The sequence below is a fragment of the Pinus tabuliformis genome, chromosome J (assembly GCF_031772625.1).
Source record: "Pinus tabuliformis cultivar Carrire ecotype Pingquan chromosome J, CPIR1, whole genome shotgun sequence".
NCBI classification, from domain to species: domain Eukaryota; kingdom Viridiplantae; phylum Streptophyta; class Pinopsida; order Pinales; family Pinaceae; genus Pinus; species Pinus tabuliformis.
In genome coordinates this window covers 467,053,750-467,077,948 of record NC_142295.1, presented here as the reverse complement: position 1 = coordinate 467,077,948, position 24,199 = coordinate 467,053,750, and the positions used below count along the sequence as shown (strand labels likewise).

Sequence of the window (24,199 nt, the reverse complement as noted above, 5' to 3'; positions counted from 1 at the left end):
CCAAAGTGACTCATTAGTAACCAATGTGCATTGGCTTTCGCCCTCTAGTTCATCTTCACTCAAACTACACTTGAGGACACCTCATTTGATGACAACTCAGTGTTACTTCAGTTATACACATGTTATTCATTTCACTCAACTCTTATCTAGTTTGGCTATAGTTGGTGTTGAAATTTTGATGTCCTACATTGTAAAAAACACTTATTACAAAACTTCTTTATGTTGCAATATTAGATAAGCAATTGTAGATAGAACATAAATCAAATGCACAATAGAAGACAACCAAGAATGCAATGAGACACAAAGAATTTAGGTCCAATGACCAGGGAAAACCCCACAAGGGGAAAACCCAACCAGATTCTTCTTCTATTAGAAATCAAATGTTCAATAGAGATACAAAGTACAATGAGAAATCAAGAGAATGAGTAAGTTCACCCAAATCTAAACAAGTTGTAGCATGAAGATCACTGGTAGCAGCAGCAGATGCACACACTGAATCAACCTTCCCTTCAATTGAATCAACACTAAAACACTGAAGCACTGAATCAACCTTGCTCACCAAGTTTTGCTCTTACTCTCCAAATCTCTCTCTCACAATCTTCTTCAACTCTCTCTCAAGTTCGAATTCTTCTTTCACAATGCACAAGTAGTAAGGGGAGAAAGAATGAGGCACATATATAGAGAGAGCGAGAGCCTTGCTCAAGAAAATCAAGAGATCCACAAGAAGCGAGCTTCTAGCATAAATTCTTGTAAGAAATGAAAGAAGTGGAGTCACCACTTGAACATGAATCTAGCTCCAAGATCCAAAAGGCAAAAACTGAAAGGTTAGTCAGGGAGAAGCAGATGGATATCAAGGAGGGCTTCTTGTCTGAGAAATAATGGATGAATAAGTGGAGTCGCCACCCAAACAAGAAACCAACCGAAATGTCTAAGTGCTAAAGGTGTAGATAGAGAAGATGAAAGGATTAGTGAGAGGAAAAAGATAAGGTGATGAAAAGATGAAAAATGATGAAGAATGAAGATATGATGAAGAAATGTCATTGAAGCGCCGAGAATAAATTATCCCCAGCAACGGCGCCAAAAAATGTTGTCGCTCAAATTGTACAGGCAACGCGACAACGGCTCAGGTCGGGGGCTGTCACCCTGATCGCCAACCTCTTTGTTTTAGTTGTCTCCCAACAGCAGGCTATGGGGGGTAGACCCTATGGAAATGAAATGATGAAGGACAAGTTGGGAACCAACTAGTTGTTGATTTCGGGTAGCGTCGAATGTCCTCTAGCCACGAAATTGGTGGAGAGGCTGAGGCACATGAGATCTCCAATACCCAAAAAGGGTTTGGGCAGATTCTAAACAGATCAGGAGATATTAAAATAATTACTATTTTTAATGGAGTCCCTAAGTTTAGACTTAGGGAAAATAAAATATTAATGTGTATTAATATGAATCTGTGTTAGAGTGGTCCAAAAGACATAGATCAAGCCAGATCTAATCTTAGTCGTTGATTAGGGACTTAATCTCGGCCGTTAAGATGTCAACAGGAAAAGTATAAGAGGAGGCTTGAGGGTCACTTGGAGAGCACACCAGATAATCAATCATTCTATTCTCTAGAGCGGGGTTTGCTAAGAGAGATAGAATTGGTGGTCGGGAGAGCAACTGAGGGGCATTAAGTACAGAGAAACAGAGAAGGCAGAGATTGAGCCGGGAGAGCAGCGCAGCAGCCAAGGAGGGTGACGCAAAGCCAGTAAGGGCTCACGCAGGGCCACACAGAGGCAGCCAAGTGCTGCGCAGAGCACCAGAGGGGCCAGCGCAGCTGACACAAAGGCTCCCCGAGCTGACGCAGGGCCTCCTGGGGCTGACGCAGGCCTAGAAAAGCTGACGCAGGGCCAGCATGAGACAGAGAGGGGCTGACGCAGTCCAATTTGGGTAGACACTAGGGTTGTAGAGCAGTTTTGTGATGAGGAGCTGCCGGAAGGATTTTCCGGGGTTTCAGCCAGGAGATTTATCTCAAACTGTGAGGTATAGCTGCTAAGGAAATTCTTTGTTGGGTAGGCCAATTTCGACACTCAGATTGTACTCTGATATTGATTAATAAGAAAACCCTCAGATAGTTGCACCGGTTTTCCCACATTGGGTTTTTCCGGGGACATTGGTCCAAAAATAATGGTGTCATGTGGTGTGTTTGTTCTTGCTTCTTTTAGTTGTTGATCTGTAATATGTTGAGCATGCAATGGTTTTTATTTTCAGTATTTACTTTGTAAATAACTTGTTAAAGAAAAAATAACAAGTAGGTAGGAATAAATCAGAAAAAGTGCATGAAGGGTTTCTAAACTAAGTAAACTCAGAAACTTCAACACTAGTTCGGGAGACACAGTTGAGTGGCCTAGCATGTGGTTAAATCTAGCAAGATTTTAATGATTATATTGAATTTATACATTTGAGACCAGTGCCTTATGGAGTCAACACTCTTGATTTATAAAATTGAGACCAAGTACCAGATGGTCAACTGTTGCTTTAATGCGCTACTATCCTATATGAGATGCAATTCGTAAGACCTATGTGAAATGCAAAGATCTTGGTTAATTTTAATTATATGCCTACTCTATGTTTGACCTTCCCTTAACTGTTTTGAAGTTGGGCTCCAAGGTAGGTTGTGGGAAGGAGGCCAACAAGAAGCAAGCAAGGGCTTGATTAACAATACCTTATGTTAGGCTCCTATCACCAGATGCCTCTGGCATTGCAGAGGCCCCTCAAGCTAGATGAGAAGGGTTGTCCTAGAAATCTATCAACCAAGCTTATGCTTGGAGGTAAGTTTTCAAATGCAAGACTAGCTTAAAATGATATGCAAGGTGAAATTAGTGAATAATTCTTAAGGTGAGATTATTAATGCTTTAACCACTTTAATTATGGTTAATTTTGAGTTATATCGACAACTACTTATTAACGATATTCAAGAGAATCTCAATTGTAAGAATAAATGCCAAAGTGCTAACAATAGATATTACAAAATGCAATGAAGATGGAATCTAGCCTTAGGAAAATCACCAATATGAGATATATTAACCAATGAACCAAGAGTACTTAGATAGATCTAATGCTCTTCCAATGGTGCACTAAACAAGACTCACAAAACCATGAACACTAAAACACTTGCTTGCTTACATATTTAGCCAATGAGATTAAATATTTTTAACCAATGTTCTTCAGCAATTAATCTCCAAGCTAAACATTAGATGCCAAAAGGTTGATTTATGATTATCAATGATCCACAATCTGTTTTGTTTATATGGCAATAAAGAAAACTAGAGCATTAGCAATTACCCAATCAAAAAATTATATGCCAATAACAATTATCCAAAGCAGAAATAAGATTTGTAAATGCTCCTGGTCCACTTTAACACAAGATGTGAATGTTCAATTAGATATTTTCAAGGTACGATTAAAGAGCACAAGATTTCTTGTTTACTCAAGATATTGACACAATAAGATATTAGATCTTTTTAGAACCTAAGTGCTAAGCAATGAAGCAAGAGAACATGTGCTAAGGTAATTGTTATCCAATGCTTATAACCTTATGAGAGAACTTGAAGCTAGCAATCCAATTCAGATTTTAATGCAAATGTATTACTTTAGGACTGCAGTAAAAAGATTGTGTTTCAGTGACAGGAAAACAGCAAGTAATTTCAGGACAGCAATAGGCTACGTCAGTAAGTTTCTTATGATGCAAAATTGTAACTTTAGATATGAAACTAACAAGGGACAAGAGAATGGTAGCGTTCTTAAAGAGATAAATTATTTCAAAGCAAATTACTTAGAACGTGTAGTAGTCTTTTGTTACTTATGAGTAGCAAGTAATGTTGTAATAGCAGTGAGTTTCTTAAAGAAATAAATTCTTTCAAAGCAAATTACTTAGAACATGAAGTAGTAGCCTTTTGTTACTTATGAGTAGCAAGTAAATGTTGTAACAGCAGTGAGTTTTATTAGGACAGCAGTGAGACAGTCCCACAACTGCTTACTTTGCAAGAGCACACTCAAATGAAAATGCACATTGTTATATCAAACCTCTGAAACCCTTATGTTAGTCACTGAAACATGTGATTTAGTCCAAGGAAATGATGTACAGATGTGTTTAGGCGACTTGTCAATGCACAAGATAATTTTCAAATTTATTTTAGGCCACTTATATGGATTCTTTGTCACTGTTATGAAGCATTTACCTTGCTGTAAGTGAATAATGAGAAAAGGATGAGTTTAAAAGACAAAACCTTGAGGCCCAAGGCCTAGAATGAGTCTAGAGATTTGTCCACAAATCCTCCAAGATCAAAGGTACCTGTAACCACAACATTTTGCCTAAACTTTATTGAAATTGTTAGCTCAGAGGTCATGTACCTATTTAGTGGCTTAGGAGAGGCAAAGATGAGGGTTTAAGGTCTGCGTTGAAGGGAAAAGAGGCTGCGCTGAACAGTTGAGGGGCAGTGTTGAGGGATGAGGCTGCTAAGAAGAGGCTAGGGCTCACGGTAGGCTGGGATAAGGCAACAAAAGCCTGGACAAGGCTGCAGAAAGCTTGGCAGAGGAGGAGAAGGGCTGCTGCAAGAGAATGAGAGGCAGTGAAGGGAAAATAGGAGGTAACACAGGGCAGAGATGAGGCTTTGAGGGAGGCCGAGAGGTTTGAAGGGCTGTGGAGGCCTTAACAATGAGGGTCGCAGGGAAGAGAAGGGCAGGGAAGGCCTTATGGCCAAGGAGAAAGGGAAGAAAAGGGGCTGAGGAAGAAAAAAAGGGTGACAACTAGGGTAGAGGGTTGTTCTAGGCCAGAAAACCCCAAAAATTTCACAAAACCTCTTGCCAAAAATTCCAACTTGCTTCAGATTTAAAATTTGTATTCAAATGATCACAAAATCTCTTTGAAGCTTGACGTTTTTATTCCAAAATTTGAGCGTTGAGCTTGAAGGTGCAATAGGGGGCCGATCTTGCCTTCCTAGGCCTAGATCCACCTCTAGAAGCCCTCTTAAAAAATTTCCAAGGACTGAAAACCTTGATAATTCTTCAGATCTGGTTTGAATCTCACCTGCAAAAATAAAATTTTAAAAGCCCAAATCCCCAATATATACAAAAAATAAAAATAAACCCCAAAAACCCTAGCTGCAAACAAGAGTTAGAAGCTAAAATTATTTACAAAATTTATTTTACAATATTCACAATAAATTTCAAGCTCTAATTAGCAGATCTATCTTTATTTGCACAATTAAATTGGAGATAAATGAGTAAATAAGATTTTTTTAATTTTGAGCCATGATCAAGATCTCTGCAAAACCAATCGTTAGATAGATCTTGAAAATTTAACACAATGGGCTCTTATGTCTCTGGACTTGGGAGTTGGCTGGTCCAACCGAAGACTTCCCCTCACGCCCAAGATTTGAATCTTGATTAGATCTCTACACACTTAAGATTAAGTTTTTAGCTTCAAAAGGGGTTAGATACACGTAAAAACCCTCAAGATCTAGAAATACCTGCTAGATCTATCAAATTAGAACATTTTTCTAAAATCCAATACCTAATGTAAGATACTTGTGTAAATAGATCATCCAACTGATGGCAAATGAAACGAAAAACTTATGAAATTTAGTTCAATAGAGCATTTAGGCACAAAATTCAGAAAAATATTACCAAAAGACAAAATAGAAACACCACCATGAATAAACCCCAAAGTCTTCTTTATTAATTCTCGAAAAATAATACAGTAGCAGAGCCTGACTCAAAGCTTCTTCAAAAATTTTCGGTAACTTGAGAAGCAAATGACACCTAATTTATAGATAATTCCTCCAAGTGGAAAATAACGACTAGTTGACTTGATCCCCGTCAAAATAATCTCAACCATTAATAAATATTTGATCATCTTTTAATCTTCACCATCGAAAATCTTTATTTTCTAGGAATTTTCGAATTTCTCATTTAATCCATTTTTTATTAGCTCAAAATTAATTATTTTGAGCTAATTTCCTCAAAAAATTGACTTTGACTTAACTACCAAGGCCCAAGAGTCAAATTGTTCTTGAAATTTCCAATATTCCCTTGGTGGGGGACCTCCAAAAATTAATTTCTTTGATACCCACTAACTTTTCCACTTGGAGAATTTAATTTCTCTAGGATTTTAATTTTGACTCTAATTAATTAAAGTTTTGGCTTATGATTTTAATTTTATTTTTGCTACAAAATTTAATTAATTGACACTTTAGGGGATTAATAATTTTTCCACCCTCTATTATTTTAGCCTTGGTGTCTAAATATGAGGGACCATGCACCAAAATATTTTTTTACATCAACATATTACAATTTCAACCCTCAAAGGGAGAACACCCATTTGTTATAGACCCTCAATTTATTACCCAATTCTACGACTCAATACGATCTAATAGACTAAGTGATTTGTAATAAAATAATTTAGCCAATTAGCTTAAATTATTCCCAAATCACTTTTACAAAAGACTCTACTAAAACACTACGACTCACCTAAGACCTTAATGATAAATTCCACCCTAGCTTTGGGGTGAGGCTGAAGGGAAAAACTATACTGATCATCCATGTTTAGAAACGCGGTTGAATCAGTGAGACGAAAAACCTTCTAGGATAAAATTCGTCACCAAAATAATAGGCTTACCTAGGTTGTTACATACATAATGGTCTTACTAGACTTATTTACATTACAAGCATGTAGAATGGGCTTACAACTCTAACAGACTGATGACTGGTGATAATAAATCCAAGATAATCTGAATGGTCGAACATGATGGAATTCCTTTGCGAAAAAGTGTATTGCTATAAGGTAGTTGACACGGAGTAATCAATGTGTCGTCCAACAACCCCATTTTACCAAAATAGGATATACTTGTATAATGGGCCTTGTTACCACTCAAACCAACAGGGGGCCTAAAAGGGATTCCTAAGAGGGCAACGGTGGAAGCTTAGCCCACTATCACCATAGCTAAGTCTCCCTGCTCTTTACGGACTTTCACCAATGGGAGGAGTCTCGGTAGTGTAGGGATCACTTTGTAAAGTAGATGTCAATGGATAGGTGAGGAGTGACCCTAAAAACCCTTTCCCAAGGATGGAGTGAGGAATGGAACTTGCTTGCTCTTTAAGCAAGGGACTTGGTCCACCAGGGGTAAGGGGTGAGGATTGGAGGGTTGAGGGAGAAAGGATAGGCTTATAAAGGAGTTTCTCAATCCCTATATTCTTTGGAAACTTGGATTCCAAAATGGTCCTTGACAAATAGTCTTTATGGAGAAGTGGGACCACACGAGCCAAGTGGACCCAGCCCAAGTTCGGGGATGGAATGCAGCAACCAATGATGTTTCTATCGTAGACAAGGTGAGGGGAAAGGACCAAACAAGAATATTTACTTCAAAAGGTTGAATTGATCCTATTGAAGTCTAGCCTTGGGGATGCCTAAGTAAAGATTCGATCCTAGAGCTAAGGCTTGGGATTCCCGGAGATTTCACTGTTAGAATTGCCTCAAATGTGGAGAAGAGGGAGGGGACCCACCAGCGTAGTAGCCTGTAGGAGACCGAATATTTTCCTTGGGTCAATTCCTAGGAAATTGATGCCCTAGGTGACCTAATGGGCTAGACTTGGGGAAAAGGGGGAAAATAGTGAAAAGAAGGTTAAAATGATCACCCCTTTTAGGGACCAGTGCCTAATTCACTTGGGGATAAGGAGTCAAAGATGATAATGAGTAAGAACTTGGTTTCTTGATCGAGGAGGCCCAGAAAGTCAACTTCATCCAATGTTGAAGGAAAGACAAGAAAAGTGGCCTTCAAGCATTTATACTTCAAAGAAAACGATGCAAGATTATCAAGACAAATAATCTCTAAGACATTTCATTCATAGAACATTCACCCATACATTAAACTAAAACATGCTCAATTCCACATTTCAATTATGTAGCAACTAGCCCTAATTTTGGCAATATGCAGCAACAAGAATAATAACATCAAAATCCACTTACAACGTTATAGAGTATATCCAACTAGCATTTTGTTCACAAGACAAAGCTCCAAGACAAGATAAATAGCCCAAATCCATACATCAAAATTTATCCATCTCCAGAAAATATCCTCCAAGGAAAAAGTGTGAAGTTCTCTATGATTAGAGAGATCCCAAATCAAGTGATGATACAAATGAGTGCATCTAACATCAATATATAGCCTCCTAAGGAGTTCGAATTAGCCTAAGGGCCTACATTAGCCCCTAATGATAAAACAATGTGTAAATAAAACCCCTATTGGTGACAAACCCACCAAACTAGCTCACAAATGTAAAAATAAGCCTCACAAGGGACTAAATAATAATATGTGCATGTCGTAGGGCCCTCCAAAGGCTCAATAATATCCTGAAGTGCCATATTGAGGAATAAATTCCTCGGAATATGATGGATAATGGGGTGGCCCCTTGTTCTCCAAGTAGTAGACCTATGGTGCTCCCAATGGGTATGAGGGCACATAAATGACCACATGGGTCTCCATACGAATCGGAGGTGCCTGTAGATCCTCTACAAGGGTCCAAGTGGTGGAATGAATGTTATCATGACATCGTACAAGTCCTGGGACACCTGTCAAGAGTATGGGGTCCCTGTCGAGGCCTGCTGGGCATAATGTACCAAACATATCACCATCATCCCAAAAGTGGATCGCTAGTAATCTCTGAGCATCCATGAAGATCCGTGGAGTGCTCTCTGTTGTTGTGGAGGCCAATGGCTCTCTATGCACACCCTAGATGTGCCAATGTTTACCTCTAGGGGTTAGGATCCCATATAGGGAAACCAAACCCAAATGGAAGCCATCTGTAATCCTGCATAAAATCCAACGTGTCCCTAGGCTTCCAGTACAACGAATCATTAAAATAATCGGGTAAAAAGCTTACAAATCATGGATAACAACGTGGGCACTTCATAATGGCATGCCCTTCCGTAGTGGGTTTTGGCATGTGCTAGTGTCTCCAAGCTCCAAAGGGGTTAGCCAAGTACCTTATTAGGTGGTTTCAACCCTTAAAGGGGATAGTATGTCCAAGGTACATCCCTCTAATGGGGGTGGCAAGTGACAAATAAGTGGAATGGAATAGGGAATGAGAGGGGCAATCTTGAGCCATATAGTGGGGCATAGGGGTATCTAGATAATGGGAAGCCCATACCTGGGTATGTAATGTACAAGAGGGAGCAATTGTGTTACATAAGGTGCCCTGGCCTTGATTTTTCCACCCTTCTTCATATACCTTTTTCCTTTTATGAGTTTATTTAATTAACTGCTCGGGGCTCAAAGGACAAGAGCTAGATGTGTACGATATAGCAGTGATTACCCCCTTTTAGGTAGGGCGGTTCATTGCCCTCCAGGGGTTGGGACAATCATGGGTTCCTGAATGATAGAGGAGGCTCATCTAGGACTTATGGAACCAGGGTGATGGCCATGGATTGGGGTAGAGCTCATGTAATGGCTTTTGCCCACGTGCTAATTATTTTTGTCCCAACCATCTTTTGCATTTTATGGTACAATTTCCTGTTAAATGTGGCCAATTATGATTTTCACTTTTTCATTTAATTGCTTCAACCTTTGGGGCATCATTCTAAGCCTAACCCAAGGTGGAGACAAGGGGATAGGGAGGCTAGCCCTATGTGGACCCAAAATGGGAATGTGGACCCAGGTGGGAGAAAAAATGAATGGGGGTATAGTGAGTGCAAAGGAAGTAATATGTGTGCGTAAAGGAGTGGGACCACTGATCCGAATTTAAACAAGAACACAACAAATTACAAAGATAACCATAAATACAGAGATACAGCAAAAATAATACTTCATTTCATTAATGTAAAATACTGAAATATGCTTACAAACAGAAATGGAAATAAACTAGCTCGGCGATAGTAGCTTATCTCTGAGGAGAGATGTGGCAACTACATGCCTTTGAACTGTCTTACAATTAGGCTCGAAGGCCTATTTATTGTTGAGAAACAATGGAAAACCCTAAACATCCAAAACCCTAACCCTAGGAGATGAAGCGCCAAACTATGGGCCCCGTTTTGGGTAAATTGGTACATCAACTTCCCAAGGTCGTAACTTTGGCATACGATCTTTGTTTGACACGCACAATACCTCGTTAGAAAGATCTATCCGAGGACTACAACTTTGGGATGAGCAACATCAATCCATGGACCCATGTTGCTCCCAGTTTTCCAAAAACAACGTCGTTTAGGGCCTCAAAACGGCTTCGGAAGTTCAAGACCCAAAAAACTGCCAAAAATAGTAAATTGTGCTACAAATAAGGAAACAGAAAAACTGAAAGAAACAATGGTGGGAGTCCAAGTGGAATTGGCGAGTGGCCACCAATATCCACTTGGATCATTCCTCCCCCCTTAGGAAGCAATGGTCCCCATTGCATTGAGTTCCTCCATGAGATGAGGACCATTACATTGAGCTCCTCCATGAGATGAGGAAACTTCTGCTCAACTTGGTCCCTAGTGAGCCACTTGCCCTGGTGAAGGAGTTGGCCTGCTTTGACAACTCGATATAGTTGGATCTTCTGTTGGCGAGTGTGCTTGATCTGCGTGTCCATGATCCAATCAGTTGCAGCTTGTTCCATGCAATCTGGATTTAACTCTGTTGGTGTGAGTTGTTCTGCAATGTCGAATGTGTCTAGTAATGGTGGAAAGTATGGCCGAAGGCGGTCCACATTGAACACTGGGTGCAGGCCAAGGAATGGAGGAATGTTGAGCTCAAATGCATTGTCTCCCACAGCCTTGGTAATGGTGTAAGGACCATATCGGAGTGGTCTGAGTTTCCAATAGGCTCCAGCAAGGCGTTCCTTTTGCAAATGCAACCAGACTTTGTCACCCACCTAAAACTTGTGTAGCACCCAATGTTGATCATGTCGCTATTTGTACTTGCATTTGATTTCTCCAGATTGTCGTGAGTCTGCTTGCGGATATGTTGGATGTGCTCAATGAAGTTGTTTGCCTTATCTGTTTCGGACTGGACATGAGTTGAACCTACCTGAGTAGCTGCAAATGGCATGGCCACATCAATAGGATAGTGGCTGGAATCCCAAGCCCACCTGAAAAGGGTTGTGGCCAGTCGAGCTGCGGAGAGCCCGATTATAGCGGTGTTGAACATAGGGGAGGCTCTCATCCCATGTGCGTGGATGCTTTGAGTTGTACATGCGCAGAATGTGTACGATCATCATGTTGACAACCTTTGTCTGGACATCAATTTAGGGATGGAAGGCTGTGGACTTAGTGAATTTGGTGTCCAGCATCAACCAGAGACTAGACCAAAATGTACTAAGGAACCTGCTGTCTTGATCTGAGATGATAGACTGTGGGATCCCAAAGTGTACCCACACTCGTTTAATGGCCATCTTTGAGAACCTGTCGACAACCACAAAAACACAGTCGTTTCCATGCTTAGTAGAAGGAAGGCCCAACATGTAATCCATGGAGATGGGTTCCCAAGGTCGACTAGGTGTAGGCAGCGGAGTATAGAGGCCTTGCTTCTTGATGGCCAGTTTGGCAATGGTGCAGGCAGTGCAAAATCTGATGTACTTCATAACATCCTGTTGAAGATTCGGCCAATAGAAATACTTCTGCAGTACTGCCACTGTTTTCTCGACCCCGAAATGCCTAGTAGCCCGACTATAATGTGCTTCCCAAATCATCTTGGCACGCTCGCTTGAAGGAACACAAAGGTGACCCAGGTGGCATAACAGGGCATCTTGGAGGTGAAAATCTGGAACATGCTGACCCTCCAAGAGTGTCTGGTATGTGTGGCCGAATTTTGGGTCGCTTTTGTAGATAAGTGGCTAATCAGAAGTCTCGTGCCCACAAGAGTTGAGCACGGTGATTAACGCCATGATCGATGGTCGATTGAGGCAATCTGCAACATTATTGGTGTTTCCCTTCTTATACTTGATATTCAAATGGAACTGTTGCAAGTATGTGGACCACTTCTGATGGCGATCATTCTGCAACTTCCCTTGCATCTGTATGAACTGCAGGGGCCGGTGGTCTGTGTGGATGACTGTTTCCTTCCCCAAAATGTAATGCTTCCATTGTCGACAAGCTTGCACAATGGAATACATCTCTTTGTCATAAGTGGGATACTTCCGGACTGTGTCTGAAAGTGTCTCACTGTGATATGCCACTGGATGCTCGTGTTGAGTAAGGACTGCCCCAATAGCATAGTCAGAGGCATTTGTCTCGATCTCAAATGGTTGTTGCAAGTCTGGTAATGCGAGCATTGGTGTCTAGCAGAGGCGATGTTTCAACTCTGTGAATGCCTTCTGTTGAGATTCAGACCAAAAGAATTTTGCTTTCACTCCTCCCTTGGTGACTTGACTCAAGGGCCAAGTGATCTGAGAAAATCCCAACGCGAACCTGCTGTAGAAGTTGGCAAGACCCAGAAAGTTGCGGAGCTCTGTCAGAGTGGTTGGAGATGGCCAATCCTAAATGACTTAGATCTTGGCTAGATCCACATGCACTCCCTGTTCATCAATAATGTATCCCAGATACTGAACTTGGGTCATGCCAAAAGTGCATTTCTCCAAATTGGTACATAACTTGTGTTGCTACAGTGTTTGGAGAACCTGTCAAATGTGGTGGAGGTGCTCTTCCCAGCTATGGCTGAAGATCAGGATGTCATCCAAGTATACCACTACAAATGAGTTGGTGAATGGCCGCAAGATGTCATCCATTAGCCTCCTTGGCTTTGAACGCAGTCTTCCACACATCAGAGGCTTCGATTGGTACTTGGTGATATCCTCACTTCAAATTGATCTTGCTAAAATATTTTCCCCCCTTCAATTGGTCCAAAAGGTCATCAATCTGTGGGATCGGATACCTATTCCAGACAGTGATCTTGTTCAGCGCCCGATAGTCAATACAGAGTCTCCAAGTCCCATCCTTCTTTTGTACCAACACAAACTGGCTCCCACAGGGAGATGAACTCGGTCGGATGTGACCTTTCTGCAGCAGCTCCTGAACCTGCCTCTTGATTTCATCGTTCTCCAGAACGGAGCGCCGATAGATTGGTCCATTGGGCAGCGGTGCACCTGGGGTCAGATCGATGGAGCGCTTGACCTGACAGTGCAGAGGAACCCTTGCGGGGAAGGTGAAGATGTCCTCGTACTCCTACACAACCTTGTCCATCTGTAGTTGTCGTGCGAAGGGGCCCTGTCTGGAGGTCATGGCCACCGTCTTCTTCTTTCTTGAGAGCGTATCATCAGGAAAACAACTTTCCCGGTTTTGGAAATGAGCTTACTGCATTGTTTTGCAGTGACCAAAGAGATGGCGGTAAGTGATGCTACCTCCGGTATCCTGTACAACTTATTTCCCAAAGTAACAGTAACAGCACGAGGCCTTGACTCATATACAGCATGTCGCTTCCACAAGTATGGTTGACATAATAATACATCAAAAACATCAAGGGGAGCAACGTCACACAATACCTCATCCATGAAGGGCTTGATGTTGTATGGAAGGCGACACTGCTAACTCACGCGAAGATCCCGTCCTTGGTGAAGCCACCCAATAGTGTACGGTTGTAGATGTGTTGTGGTCAGTAAGCCCAGTCGCTTCACGACCTCTGCCAAAATGAGGTTCTTTTGGCTCCCGTTGTCAACAATGAACTGTAGCGGGGAGCCCTTTACCCACATCTAGAAGTGGAAGAGGCACTCCTCCTCCTCTAGATCTTCGGGTTCCTCCTTCTAGATCTTTGTGGTGGCAACAGTGGCGTTGGGGTCCGCATCGATAATCTGCTTCCTTTTGTCATTCCCCTTATCGGGTTCTGACTCAGAGTTTGAACATGCATCTAATTCCGAAGACTTTAGCTCGGCCACTAGTGACTGCTTGGCCCGACACTCACTTGTGTTGTGAGTGGAGCTCTTATGGAACTCACACCACTTTCCCATGTCCTTCGGCTTCGCGATGTTGTTCTTTACTTACGGCTTTGGCGAGTTGTCCTGGGCCACCCCGCATTGGCTTTGTCCTTTGTTCAGCGGTTTGGGGGTGCCTTTCCCTTGCTTTGGATTTGCAGATCCAAAGTCTCGTTTCTTCTGTTTAAACTTCTGGTCGATCTTGACAACGTATCGGTACGCCGTGCCGAGCGAATAGATGTCTAGGAACTCCATCTCGTCCTGGATGTACCTGTGTAGGCAGCCGCAGTACTTGAGTACCAAATGCAGTTTAGAATCCTTGATACCCAACTTTGGGCGAACGGTATGAAAAAGATCGATAAACACCAGCACGTCTTGGTCCCTTCCCTGTCGCAGTGTGGTCCACTTTATGTATTTATCCTCAACTTCTAACAAGGTAGTAGTGCTCCTTGATGGCATTCCAGAATGAATTCCAAGTGGTTGCGACTGAAAACAGTGAGGTCGTACTTTCATCCTTCTGCTCGTAGTAGGTTTCCCACCAGTGCTTGACTTGGGGGGCGGCTTTGAGAAGAGCGAAAGTAATGTTTTCCCAGCTGGAAAAACCATGAACATAAAATACCCTTCTAGCAGATTTAACCATTTATCTACAGCGTCTGCATCTATCTGACCCTCAAATATGGGAATGTCAAAGTTAACTTGTACCTTAAAGGGTGTGGCGCTTCCAGAGTAGCTGCTGGAAGTAGATGTGTCGCCCCTGGGTAGCCGCTGAAGGATCTGGGCAAAGTTGTCCATCATTGTGTTCCTTTTTCGCTCGAGGGCCTCTTCGAGCAAGATTTTGATAAGATCTCCTACCCCCTCTTCTTTCTTTTCATCCGCCATCGGAGGCTGTTAGGATTTGCGAGCCTGGTTTTGCAAAGGTTCGACCAGTTCAAGCCCTAACTCCTTATATCCCGACCTCGTTGGGGACATGCAAAGAAAAACAGAGAAAGAGCAAACCCCTCTGATACCACTAATCTGGATTTAAACAGGAACGCAACAAATTACAAAGATAACCATAAATACAGAGATATAGCAGAAATAATACTTCATTTCATTAATGTAAAACACTAAAATATGCTTACAAATAGAAATGGAAATAAACTAGCACGGGCGATGGTAGCTCATCTTTGAGGAGAGTTGTGGCGGTTACATGCCTCTAAACTGTCTTACAATGAGGGCTCGAAGGCCTATTTATTGTTGAGAAACAATGAAAAACCCTAAACATCCAAAACCTAAGTTGCACGAAACGGGGAAACGCGGAAGCGAAACGAAACGGGGAAGCGAAACGAAACGCGACCTCCCCAAATTTTGGAAACGGGGAAACGCGAATATATATAATAATATATATATATAGAGACAAGTCACAGCTTAGAAACCCTAAAACAGCTTCTAGAACAGCTTAGAAACCCTAAAAAAATTTAAAAACTAATTAGAAAAAAAAAAATTAAAAAACAAGTCATTTTTTTGGGAAACGGGGCCCGTACGGCCTGGAAACGCGTTTCCGGCCGTACGGGCACGTTTCCATTTCGGGAAACGTGCCTGTACGGCCGGAAACGCGTTTCCAGGCCGTACGGTACGCGGAAACGCGTTTCCGTTTCGTTTCCGGCCGGAAACGGACCCCTAGGGCACGTTTCCTGCAACTTAGTCCAAAACCCTAACCCTAGGAGATGAAGTGCCAAACTATGGGCCCCGTTTTGGGTAAATTGGTACATCAACTTCCCGAGGCCATCACTTTGGCATACGATCTCTGTTTGACGCGCACAATACCTCGTTAGAAAGATCTATCTGAGGACTACAACTTTGGGATGAGCAACATCAATGCATGGACCCATGTTGCTCCTAGTTTTCCCAAAAAACGTCGTTTAGGGCCTCAAAACGGCTCCGAAAGTTCAGGACCCGAAAAACTGCCAAAAATAGTAAATTGTGCTACAAATAAGGAAACTGAAAAACTGAAAAACTGAAAGAAACAATGGTGGGGGTCCAAGTAGAATTAGCGGGTGGCCACCAATATCCACCTGGATCAACCACGCACCTAAAGTTGGGGTTTCCCAAGTAGTACCACCCTAGAACCCAATGGTCAATAAAAGAGATAACATGGGACCAGAGTTGCGGGGGAGCGCTCCCCCCCCTTTCGAACCCGCTCCCAATCCACACTCCGGGCGGGAACGGCTCGGGAGCGCACTCCTGGAAAAAAAAATTGCGCTCCCTGCCAAAATCGGGAGCTTCGCACCCGGAGCGAAAATTACAGCTTGGGAGTGATCAAGGAATGATCGCTCCGAATCGCTCCTGAGCGTTTAATTATCGCTCCAGGAGCGACGCGCACTACGCCGGGAGCGATTCGGGCACAAAAAAATCACGGACGTGAAAAAAAAATTCATTTAAAAAAAAATTGTTTTAAAACGACTTGGGGGCAAAAACAAAAATCATTGTCACTTGAATGAGTTGAGGAGAAGCTGGAGAGCGAAGGATATTGAGAAAAGGAGCGAGGAGCAAGCGCCGAGGAGCAAGCCTACAAAGAGGTTGGTTACGTTAGTTAGGTATTTTAAACCTTAGTTAGGTAGTAATTTAGTATAGTTTAGTTAGTTTAGTTAGTTTAATTTAGTTTAGTTTAATTTATTTAGTAAAAAAATCATGAATCTAAATAAAATTAATAAATTAAATTAATTAATCTAAATAAATTAAATTAATTTTCTCATTCATATTCCCATTCCCATTCCCATTAAATTTTGCAGATTCAAAAGCCTACAAATATCAAACGTCATGGACCTCGCAATTTTTCTTGGCATTTTCCTCTTCTTGGTCCCTTTTATGGTTATTATGGTGCTGGAGAGTAGGAAACGGAGGGGCCAAAATGAAGAGGGGGATGAAGAAGCTGGAGAAAGTGGATTTGATGAAAACCCCGATGAGGAGGAGCTGGAGGAGGGTGAACATGACTCTCAAAAATCTAAACAAGACCAAACGCCATTGTGGAAATATGTTAACAGGCCTGAAGCAGGGAAAGGGGGTGGAACCACTAAATTTCATTGCCCTCATTGCAACAATAATTACACAAGTTCATACACCCGTGTCAAAAAACACCTCTGCGGGAAAAGGTCATAGGATGGAGATAAACAAATAGAGATCAAAACTTGTGCAGCTGTGTCATCAGCAGATAGAGCCAAATACATAAGAGAAGAGGAGGAAGCCCAATATAAATCTAAAAGATCAAGGGGTTTCTTTGAGCCGAGCTCACAATCACAAGCACAAAGAACTCCTTCAGCATCCTCCCAAGGCAGTGGATATGGAGGCACAGGGTCACCAGCTTTAAGGCGTAGAACCATATCAGATTTCCTTGATGGGGGTGTAGGAATGACGTGGATTCAAAGGTTTACAAGTTTCTCTATGCATGTGGGATATCATTCAATGTTCTTCGCTCACCTTATTGGCACGAAATGGTTTCTGCCATAAATGATGCCCCTAAAGGATACAAGAGCCCTGGGTATGACAAGGCAAGAACCATTGGACTTGATCATGAAAAAGCAAAAATGTCACATTCTTTGAATAGAATGACAAGTTCTTGGACTGACCATGGGGTGTCCATTGTATCTGATGGATGGACAAATGTAAAAGGCAAGACATTGATAAGTGTTCTTGATGTGTCTGTTAGTGGTGCCATCTTTCTAACTGCACATGATTACTCAGACAAGTTCAAGACCGCCATCAACATTGCAGAAGCATTACTTGAAACAATTGACCGTATTGGGCCATACAATGTCATCCAAGTCATCATTGGTAATGCTCCTAATTATAAGGCAGTGGGAGCAATTATTGAGGATAAATACCCCAACATATTTTGGTCTGGATGTTTGGTTCACACATTGAACCTTCTGATGCATGATGTTGTCAAGAACAAAAATGCACAATACAAATGGATTGGTGATTTGTACAAGAAAGGCAAACAAATGATAAAATTTATTACAAATCATAGCAATACCCATGGCCTTTTCCGCAGTCACCCAAGATTGGAGTTGTTGAAGATTGCAAAGACCAGATTTGGTAGCTATTACCTCACCTTCAGGTGCCTTTTGAAGGTAAGAGAGTCATTGGCTAGCATGGTATCAAGTCCACATTGGCTGGTATTAAAGGAAAGGGCTACAAATGCAGCTGACAGGCGAGGTTTTGAACTGGTGGAGGAGGCCGCTCTTAATGGTCAATTTTGGTCAAGTGTGAGGCAAGTATTGGATTTCACCAAGCCCATTTATCACATGATTCGATTTGCAAATACAGATAAACCAGTGATTGGCGAGGTGTATGAGCAGATGGATTCCATGTTGGGGCAAATAAAAGATATTGTTCATAACAGAGATCCCGACTTGTACAAACTGATTCACGATTTTCTGTGTGTACGGTGGAATAAACTTAATCTTCCACTACATTGCTTGGTGTATATCCTTACGCCAAAATACTACTCTACATCTTGGTTGGGCCAACCTGCACCAGGGGGTGGGATTAGGACTAAACCCCATTTAGATGCAGAGGTAACTAGTGGATATTTGCAAGCATTGGAAAAGTTGATACCTGACAGGGAGGAATGTGCAGCTGTGCGCCTTGAAATAGGCAAATACTTCAGTGGCACTGGTTTGTTTGGTACCTTCCATGCAATTGAAGACAGAGACAGATTTGATGCTCACACATGGTGGGAAACATATGGCGGCCATGGACTTTTGCCAAAATTGGCAAAAAAAGTTCTATCACAGGTTGTAAATACTTCTTCATACATAATGTGAAAAGAAACAGACTCAATGAAAACCGGGCAGAAAGCTTGGTTTATGTGCACTACAACTTGAGGTTGTTCAGTCATTACTGTGATCGGGCTTATGAGGATCCCACATATAAAATTTGGGGCAACCACCCAGAGGAAGACAATTTGGAGAACGGCACTATACATCTTGAAGAATTGGATGAGGAACTTATAAGGGATGAAGATGAAGCAGCTGTAGCAGCCATGCCACCTCCACCATCCAGTAGCAGTGCTCGAGTTCCGAGTCTTGTTCCTTTGCTGTTGCCACCTCCATCTACACCTCACGTGGAGGGCATGTGCCTTCTAGTTCTGGTCATCGGTCTGTGCAGGAGACTCCTAGAAGACCACCACGACCTGCTTATACTTCTGGAGACTCCTAGAAGACCACCACGACCTGCTTATACTTCTGGAGACTCTCGTGGCAAGGGCCACATGTAGATTTACAGTTTACTTGTCTTTTCTAGTTTCTATTAGTTTTCATAACTGATAAGTCTTGAGTCCTTGACTCTTGACTCTTGACTCTTTCGTATCATAATGATATTTTTTGTAAACAATATATGACTGTGACAATGAAAATTTGAAGTTTGAAGTTGGCAATTATAACTCATTGGTAATGATTGTGAATTATGAATATGATGCTTCGTGAAAGACTAAAGTTGTTTCATTTCATTTCATTATTCATGTTTCATTTTATAACATTTCATTTCATGTTAACAGTTAGAACTTAGAACTTAGAAATATCTAAGATATTATTTCTTGTAATGGTTAAACTTAGCTTACAAGTACAACTTTGGTGATCAATGATGATAAATGTTATATATTGAATTTTCAATTTTGAAAGCTTGAAATTGAAACTTTAAGATTGAATTTGATGAATCATGATTCACGAGACTCAATATGTTGTAGTTGTAATATGTATGTTACTAACTTGTGGACATGGTTGATGAAGATTATAACTTCTAGATGATTGATGTGATATGGTTCAATGATCAATCTATGTTTTTTTATGTTTTTTATATCTAATTCATCATTCTACATGTTTTTGTTGACATATATGTATCAAAAATTAAAAAATATAAAAATATATATATATTTTTAAAAAATCGCTCCGGGATTCGCTCCCAAACTGGGAGCTTCTGAAAATGTCACGCCAGCTCCCAAGTAACATTGCATGGGACTAAGATCCAAGGGTAACAACCAAAAGAGATCAAGGGGACAAGGGCACAAACTAAGCCCACTCTTTCCGCCAAATCCCCCATCAATCCATACCCAGAAGTATCCATGATAAGTAAACCCAATACTCAATTACCAAATGACAAGACATACCTTTAGATTTGGGAGGCCCACCTTCAAACATACGATCAATATAAGTGTGTGAGGGACCACATGGTTGGCTCATGGGGCAGAGAAATGGCACAACGAGCTAGTAAGAGGCATCAAGCGGTTGCTGGCTGAGGCTCATCATGGAGAGAAAATTTCTCCTAGGGATATCACCCCACAAAATGGTGGGTAACAGGCCCAACAAAGACCATTGCTCTGATTTTCTGCCCCAAAAAGTACCAAACCAGGTAACAAATTATATAGTGATCCTTTTAAGAAAATTTGATATTACATCCATCATACTCCCTTTATAATCTTAGGGATGAGGCTTCAAGAAAAATCCCACGATGACTTTATTGTATAGGAACTGTAGCATCCATCCACATGAAGGAATAATTCATTTATGTCAAAATCTCTATTTATTTTTGCACAGTCGTGAATTTTTACATCAATAGGAATCTTGCTCATGTTTAGGTGGAAAGGGAAGTCAATCGCAAAACATGACCTAAATGAGAAATTGATAAGAAAAGAAGCACTAAAGGGTTGGTATAGATAAGGAATAATCATTGTTCAAGCTTTATTGATTAAGATGGGAAAGTCACAACTAATTACACCATGGATTTTGTTGAGTAATCTAATTTGTATTGATAAAAATTGCATGCTAAGAAGAGGCAATCTGGGAAAATTAGCAATACTATACATGAAAGAATTAACATAAATTGATATTATGTACGATCTACATTGAAAAGCCAAGCCAGTGGTTCTCTTGTAGAGATATTATTTGCTCTCAAAAACTTCAAACTGTTGACCATTCCACTTTCATGGCACCATTAGAATATTGGGAGATAATCAGTAAACTGCCTTGGATGTTCCAAAGGACAGTTCATCACAATAGAACTTAAAAGATACTGCAAATACAGCAAATCTATATACTCCACTATGCAATGATTACTTATGAACAAACTATAATATAAGAAGCATACCACTTACACCATTAAAAGTAAGAAATATGGACAAAACTACAGTAGTTCAATGAAAAACACACCACAAGAACACAATGGACAGCACATTTACCCTGCAGAAACTTGTGAAGCAAAAATTCCAGCAAAAAGAAAACGCATTGTTTCTGTTGAGATTTAGACTGTAATATATGGAGAAAATCAATTCATTACGGAGTAATAGACACTGTGATGATACAGACTACCACAAGGTCTCTTATTCTTCCTCTTCTCTGCTCTGATATCCCACTACTTTGCACTGCTCAGCTATAGAACAGAAAATAACTGCAGTAGGAACAAAACCCCTTTCTCTCTTTCCATGTAGAATTATAACAGTTTCTCTTAGCCATTAGGGTTAGAGTTAGGGTTTTTGCCATTCCAAATTTCACAATACAGTTAAGACTTTTGGAGCCTCTAGAATCTTCTTGAAAGATCATCTATGACTAGCTTCACATGTGTGAATAGCAGGAGCTGATGTGGCTTCCACATGGCACCACAGTGATCAAAGCAACAATCAACTTGTGAAGAGCATAACTTTCTCATGTGGATTCCATTGCCAGTTCGCTGTTATTCTGAATTGTTTCATAACTTCCAAGATTGCCATGATATTTTGGGATTGGATTATAGTAGACTATCACCTTTTCCTTGTTGGTCCAATGCAAGAGGGAAGCTTATTTGGGAACAAGTGGATAATTCGACAGCAGAAATATGGAGATGTAATCAGATTAATTGCAATTTTCTTATGGAATTGCCATTTTCATGCAACTTTTTAAGTCTGCATTCAGATCAGATTTGGCTATCCATCTTTTAGCCAAAATGGCCATTTTTGAGAAAGATATAGATAATCTTGCAGTTGGAGCCAACGACGATATGCTAATTCTTGCTGCTTATGTAGCTTAGGGGAGCTGGTGGGAAAACTCTGCAGAAGATGCATATGTAACTTTTGATGTACATGCAAATTTATTTTAATGCATTCTTACCCAAAAAACAGCATTTGTGATTGCTAAAAGAATCATACTAGTCAGAAAATTATATCATAATACATACAGTCCATTTAAATATAATATAGAATCACAAAAGATGGCATAATTATAGAATACGAAAAAGAAATAATTTGACTGTATGATGCTTTACTGGTTCAAGAAACTGGAAAAAGATACATGCTGATATTTACTGATTATTACTTAATAATAAATATAGCCTGTAAACAGCAATAAGAGTACGTACTGCCCATTTGCAGGCATACCAGTGGCCTTTGAGCGTCCTGGACCAGTGTCAGTCCTTCCATCTGAAAATACATACAACATTGACATTAAGTTGTGTTTTTCGCACCGCACCCACTAGTAATTGTATTTCTAAACTTTACCCTTATCCAAAGAAATGCATATCACAAATATGGCGAACATTTGAACAATTGTATCATAGTATTCTCAACTTTCAAGAATCAGCTCCTACTTTTAAAAAATAACCAGCTGATTACAGATCACAAGCCACAGAAGCAGATAAGCAACCTTCTTCACAGCAGATGATGATAAATGCACTATTGACTTCTAGAAAAATTCCCTGAAAGAGCATTATTTTTCTACTTTACCCAACACCTCAACCCTTAACGAGATCCTTGTTAATCACATGTTCTATTATGGTTGTAAATCCATGAAAGAGAACCATAACTGGCAAATAACTGGGACTGGACTCACATGCAAAGTTATTCCTTAAAAAGATGAACAAAATTAAAGATTGGCAAAGAAAAGTGTGTGCTGCCTTCAGAGAGCAGATCTCAAAACAATTCATCAGGATTACCTTAACATTCGAGAGTCATAATTTGCCATTTCTAATCCTACACAACCCTGGATCACAGGTTCCTTTGAATCCCCTTCCTCTCCTTGCAATGTTGTACACCCTCTCTAAGGTACACTGTTAGAGTCTTGAGACATTTTTGTTGATACAAGCTCAACATAAATTGTAGAGCAAACAGGTTGAGAATAATGATGTCAATTCATCTATTTCATTACTCCTCCAGTGCATATAAGTGGTTTAAACAGGCTGATATTTTTTGCACCTCATTCCTCAGAGCTTCTTGTCTAGAACTACATCAATCGCATTGTTCTTTAATTCCACCCTATGTTACAGGCCCATTCCACACCCTCATTGGATCCTGTCTGATATGGATCCAATCTGGTTTGGAAACAGCTCAGATATGACCTGAATTTGTATCTGGCCGTATCTGCCGGGGATCCAGCAATGAATAAGGCCCAAATCTCCATCAGTTCCATCTGGAACAGGAATTCAGATGAATCCGGAATAAAATTTGAAAAAACATAAAATAAGGATACACAAACCCACTAATATTTACTAAAAACTAAGCATGTCAATGGTGGCTTGCCAGGTTGGTGAAAGCATGTAGCTAATATAGCACCCTCCACAACCCTAACGAGATCCTTGCTAATCACAAATTCTATTACGGTTGTAAATTCATGAAAGAGAACCATAACTGGATAATGGAACCCAAAAAACTGGGATTAGACTCACATGCAAAGTTATTCCTTAAAAAGATGAACAAAATTAAAGATTGGCAAAGAATAGTGTGTGCTGGCTTCAGACAGTAGGTCTCAAAACAGTTCGTCAGGATTACCTTAACATTTGAGAGTCTCATAATTTGCCATTTCTCATCCTACACAACCCTGGATCACAGGTTCCTTTGAATCCCATTCCTCTCCTTGCAATGTTGTACACTCTCTCTATGGTACAGTGTTCAAGTATTGACTCTTAAGACATTTTTGTTGATACAAGCCCAATATAATTTGTAGAGTAAACAGGCTGAGAACAATGTCATTGATTCATCTATGTCATTACTCCTCGAGGGTATATAAGTGGTTTAAACAGGCTTATCTTGTTTTCACTTCATTCCTCAGTGCTTCTTGTCTAAAGCTACATCATTTGCATTTTCCTTTAATTCCACCCTATGTTTCCAGACCCATTATGCACCCTTGTTGGATCTTGTCCGATATGGATCCAATCTGGATCTGACTTGGAAACAGCTAAGATATGACCTGAATTTTTATCTGGCCATGGCCCGTATCCCCCTGGGATTCAGAAATGAACAAGATCCAAATCTCTATCAGTTCCATATGGAACAGGAATTCAAATGAATCTGGAA

The 24,199-nt window shown here is 40.7% G+C and overlaps 1 protein-coding gene across 5 annotated transcripts in view; it reads right to left on the bottom strand.

Annotated features, from left to right (window-relative positions):
• LOC149227860 (histone acetyltransferase subunit NuA4-domain protein) overlaps positions 1-24,199 on the bottom strand; it is a 325,335-nt gene that overhangs the window by 89,172 nt on the left and 211,964 nt on the right. For 4 of the 5 annotated variants that reach the window (XM_089377943.1, XM_089377944.1, XM_089377945.1 and 1 more), the window contains exon 6: positions 22,270-22,330. In XM_089377943.1, the coding sequence (XP_089234069.1) occupies positions 22,270-22,330 (61 nt within the window). The remainder of the gene's footprint in view (positions 1-22,269; positions 22,331-24,199) is intronic. The other variant, XM_089377947.1, reaches the window with a different exon arrangement.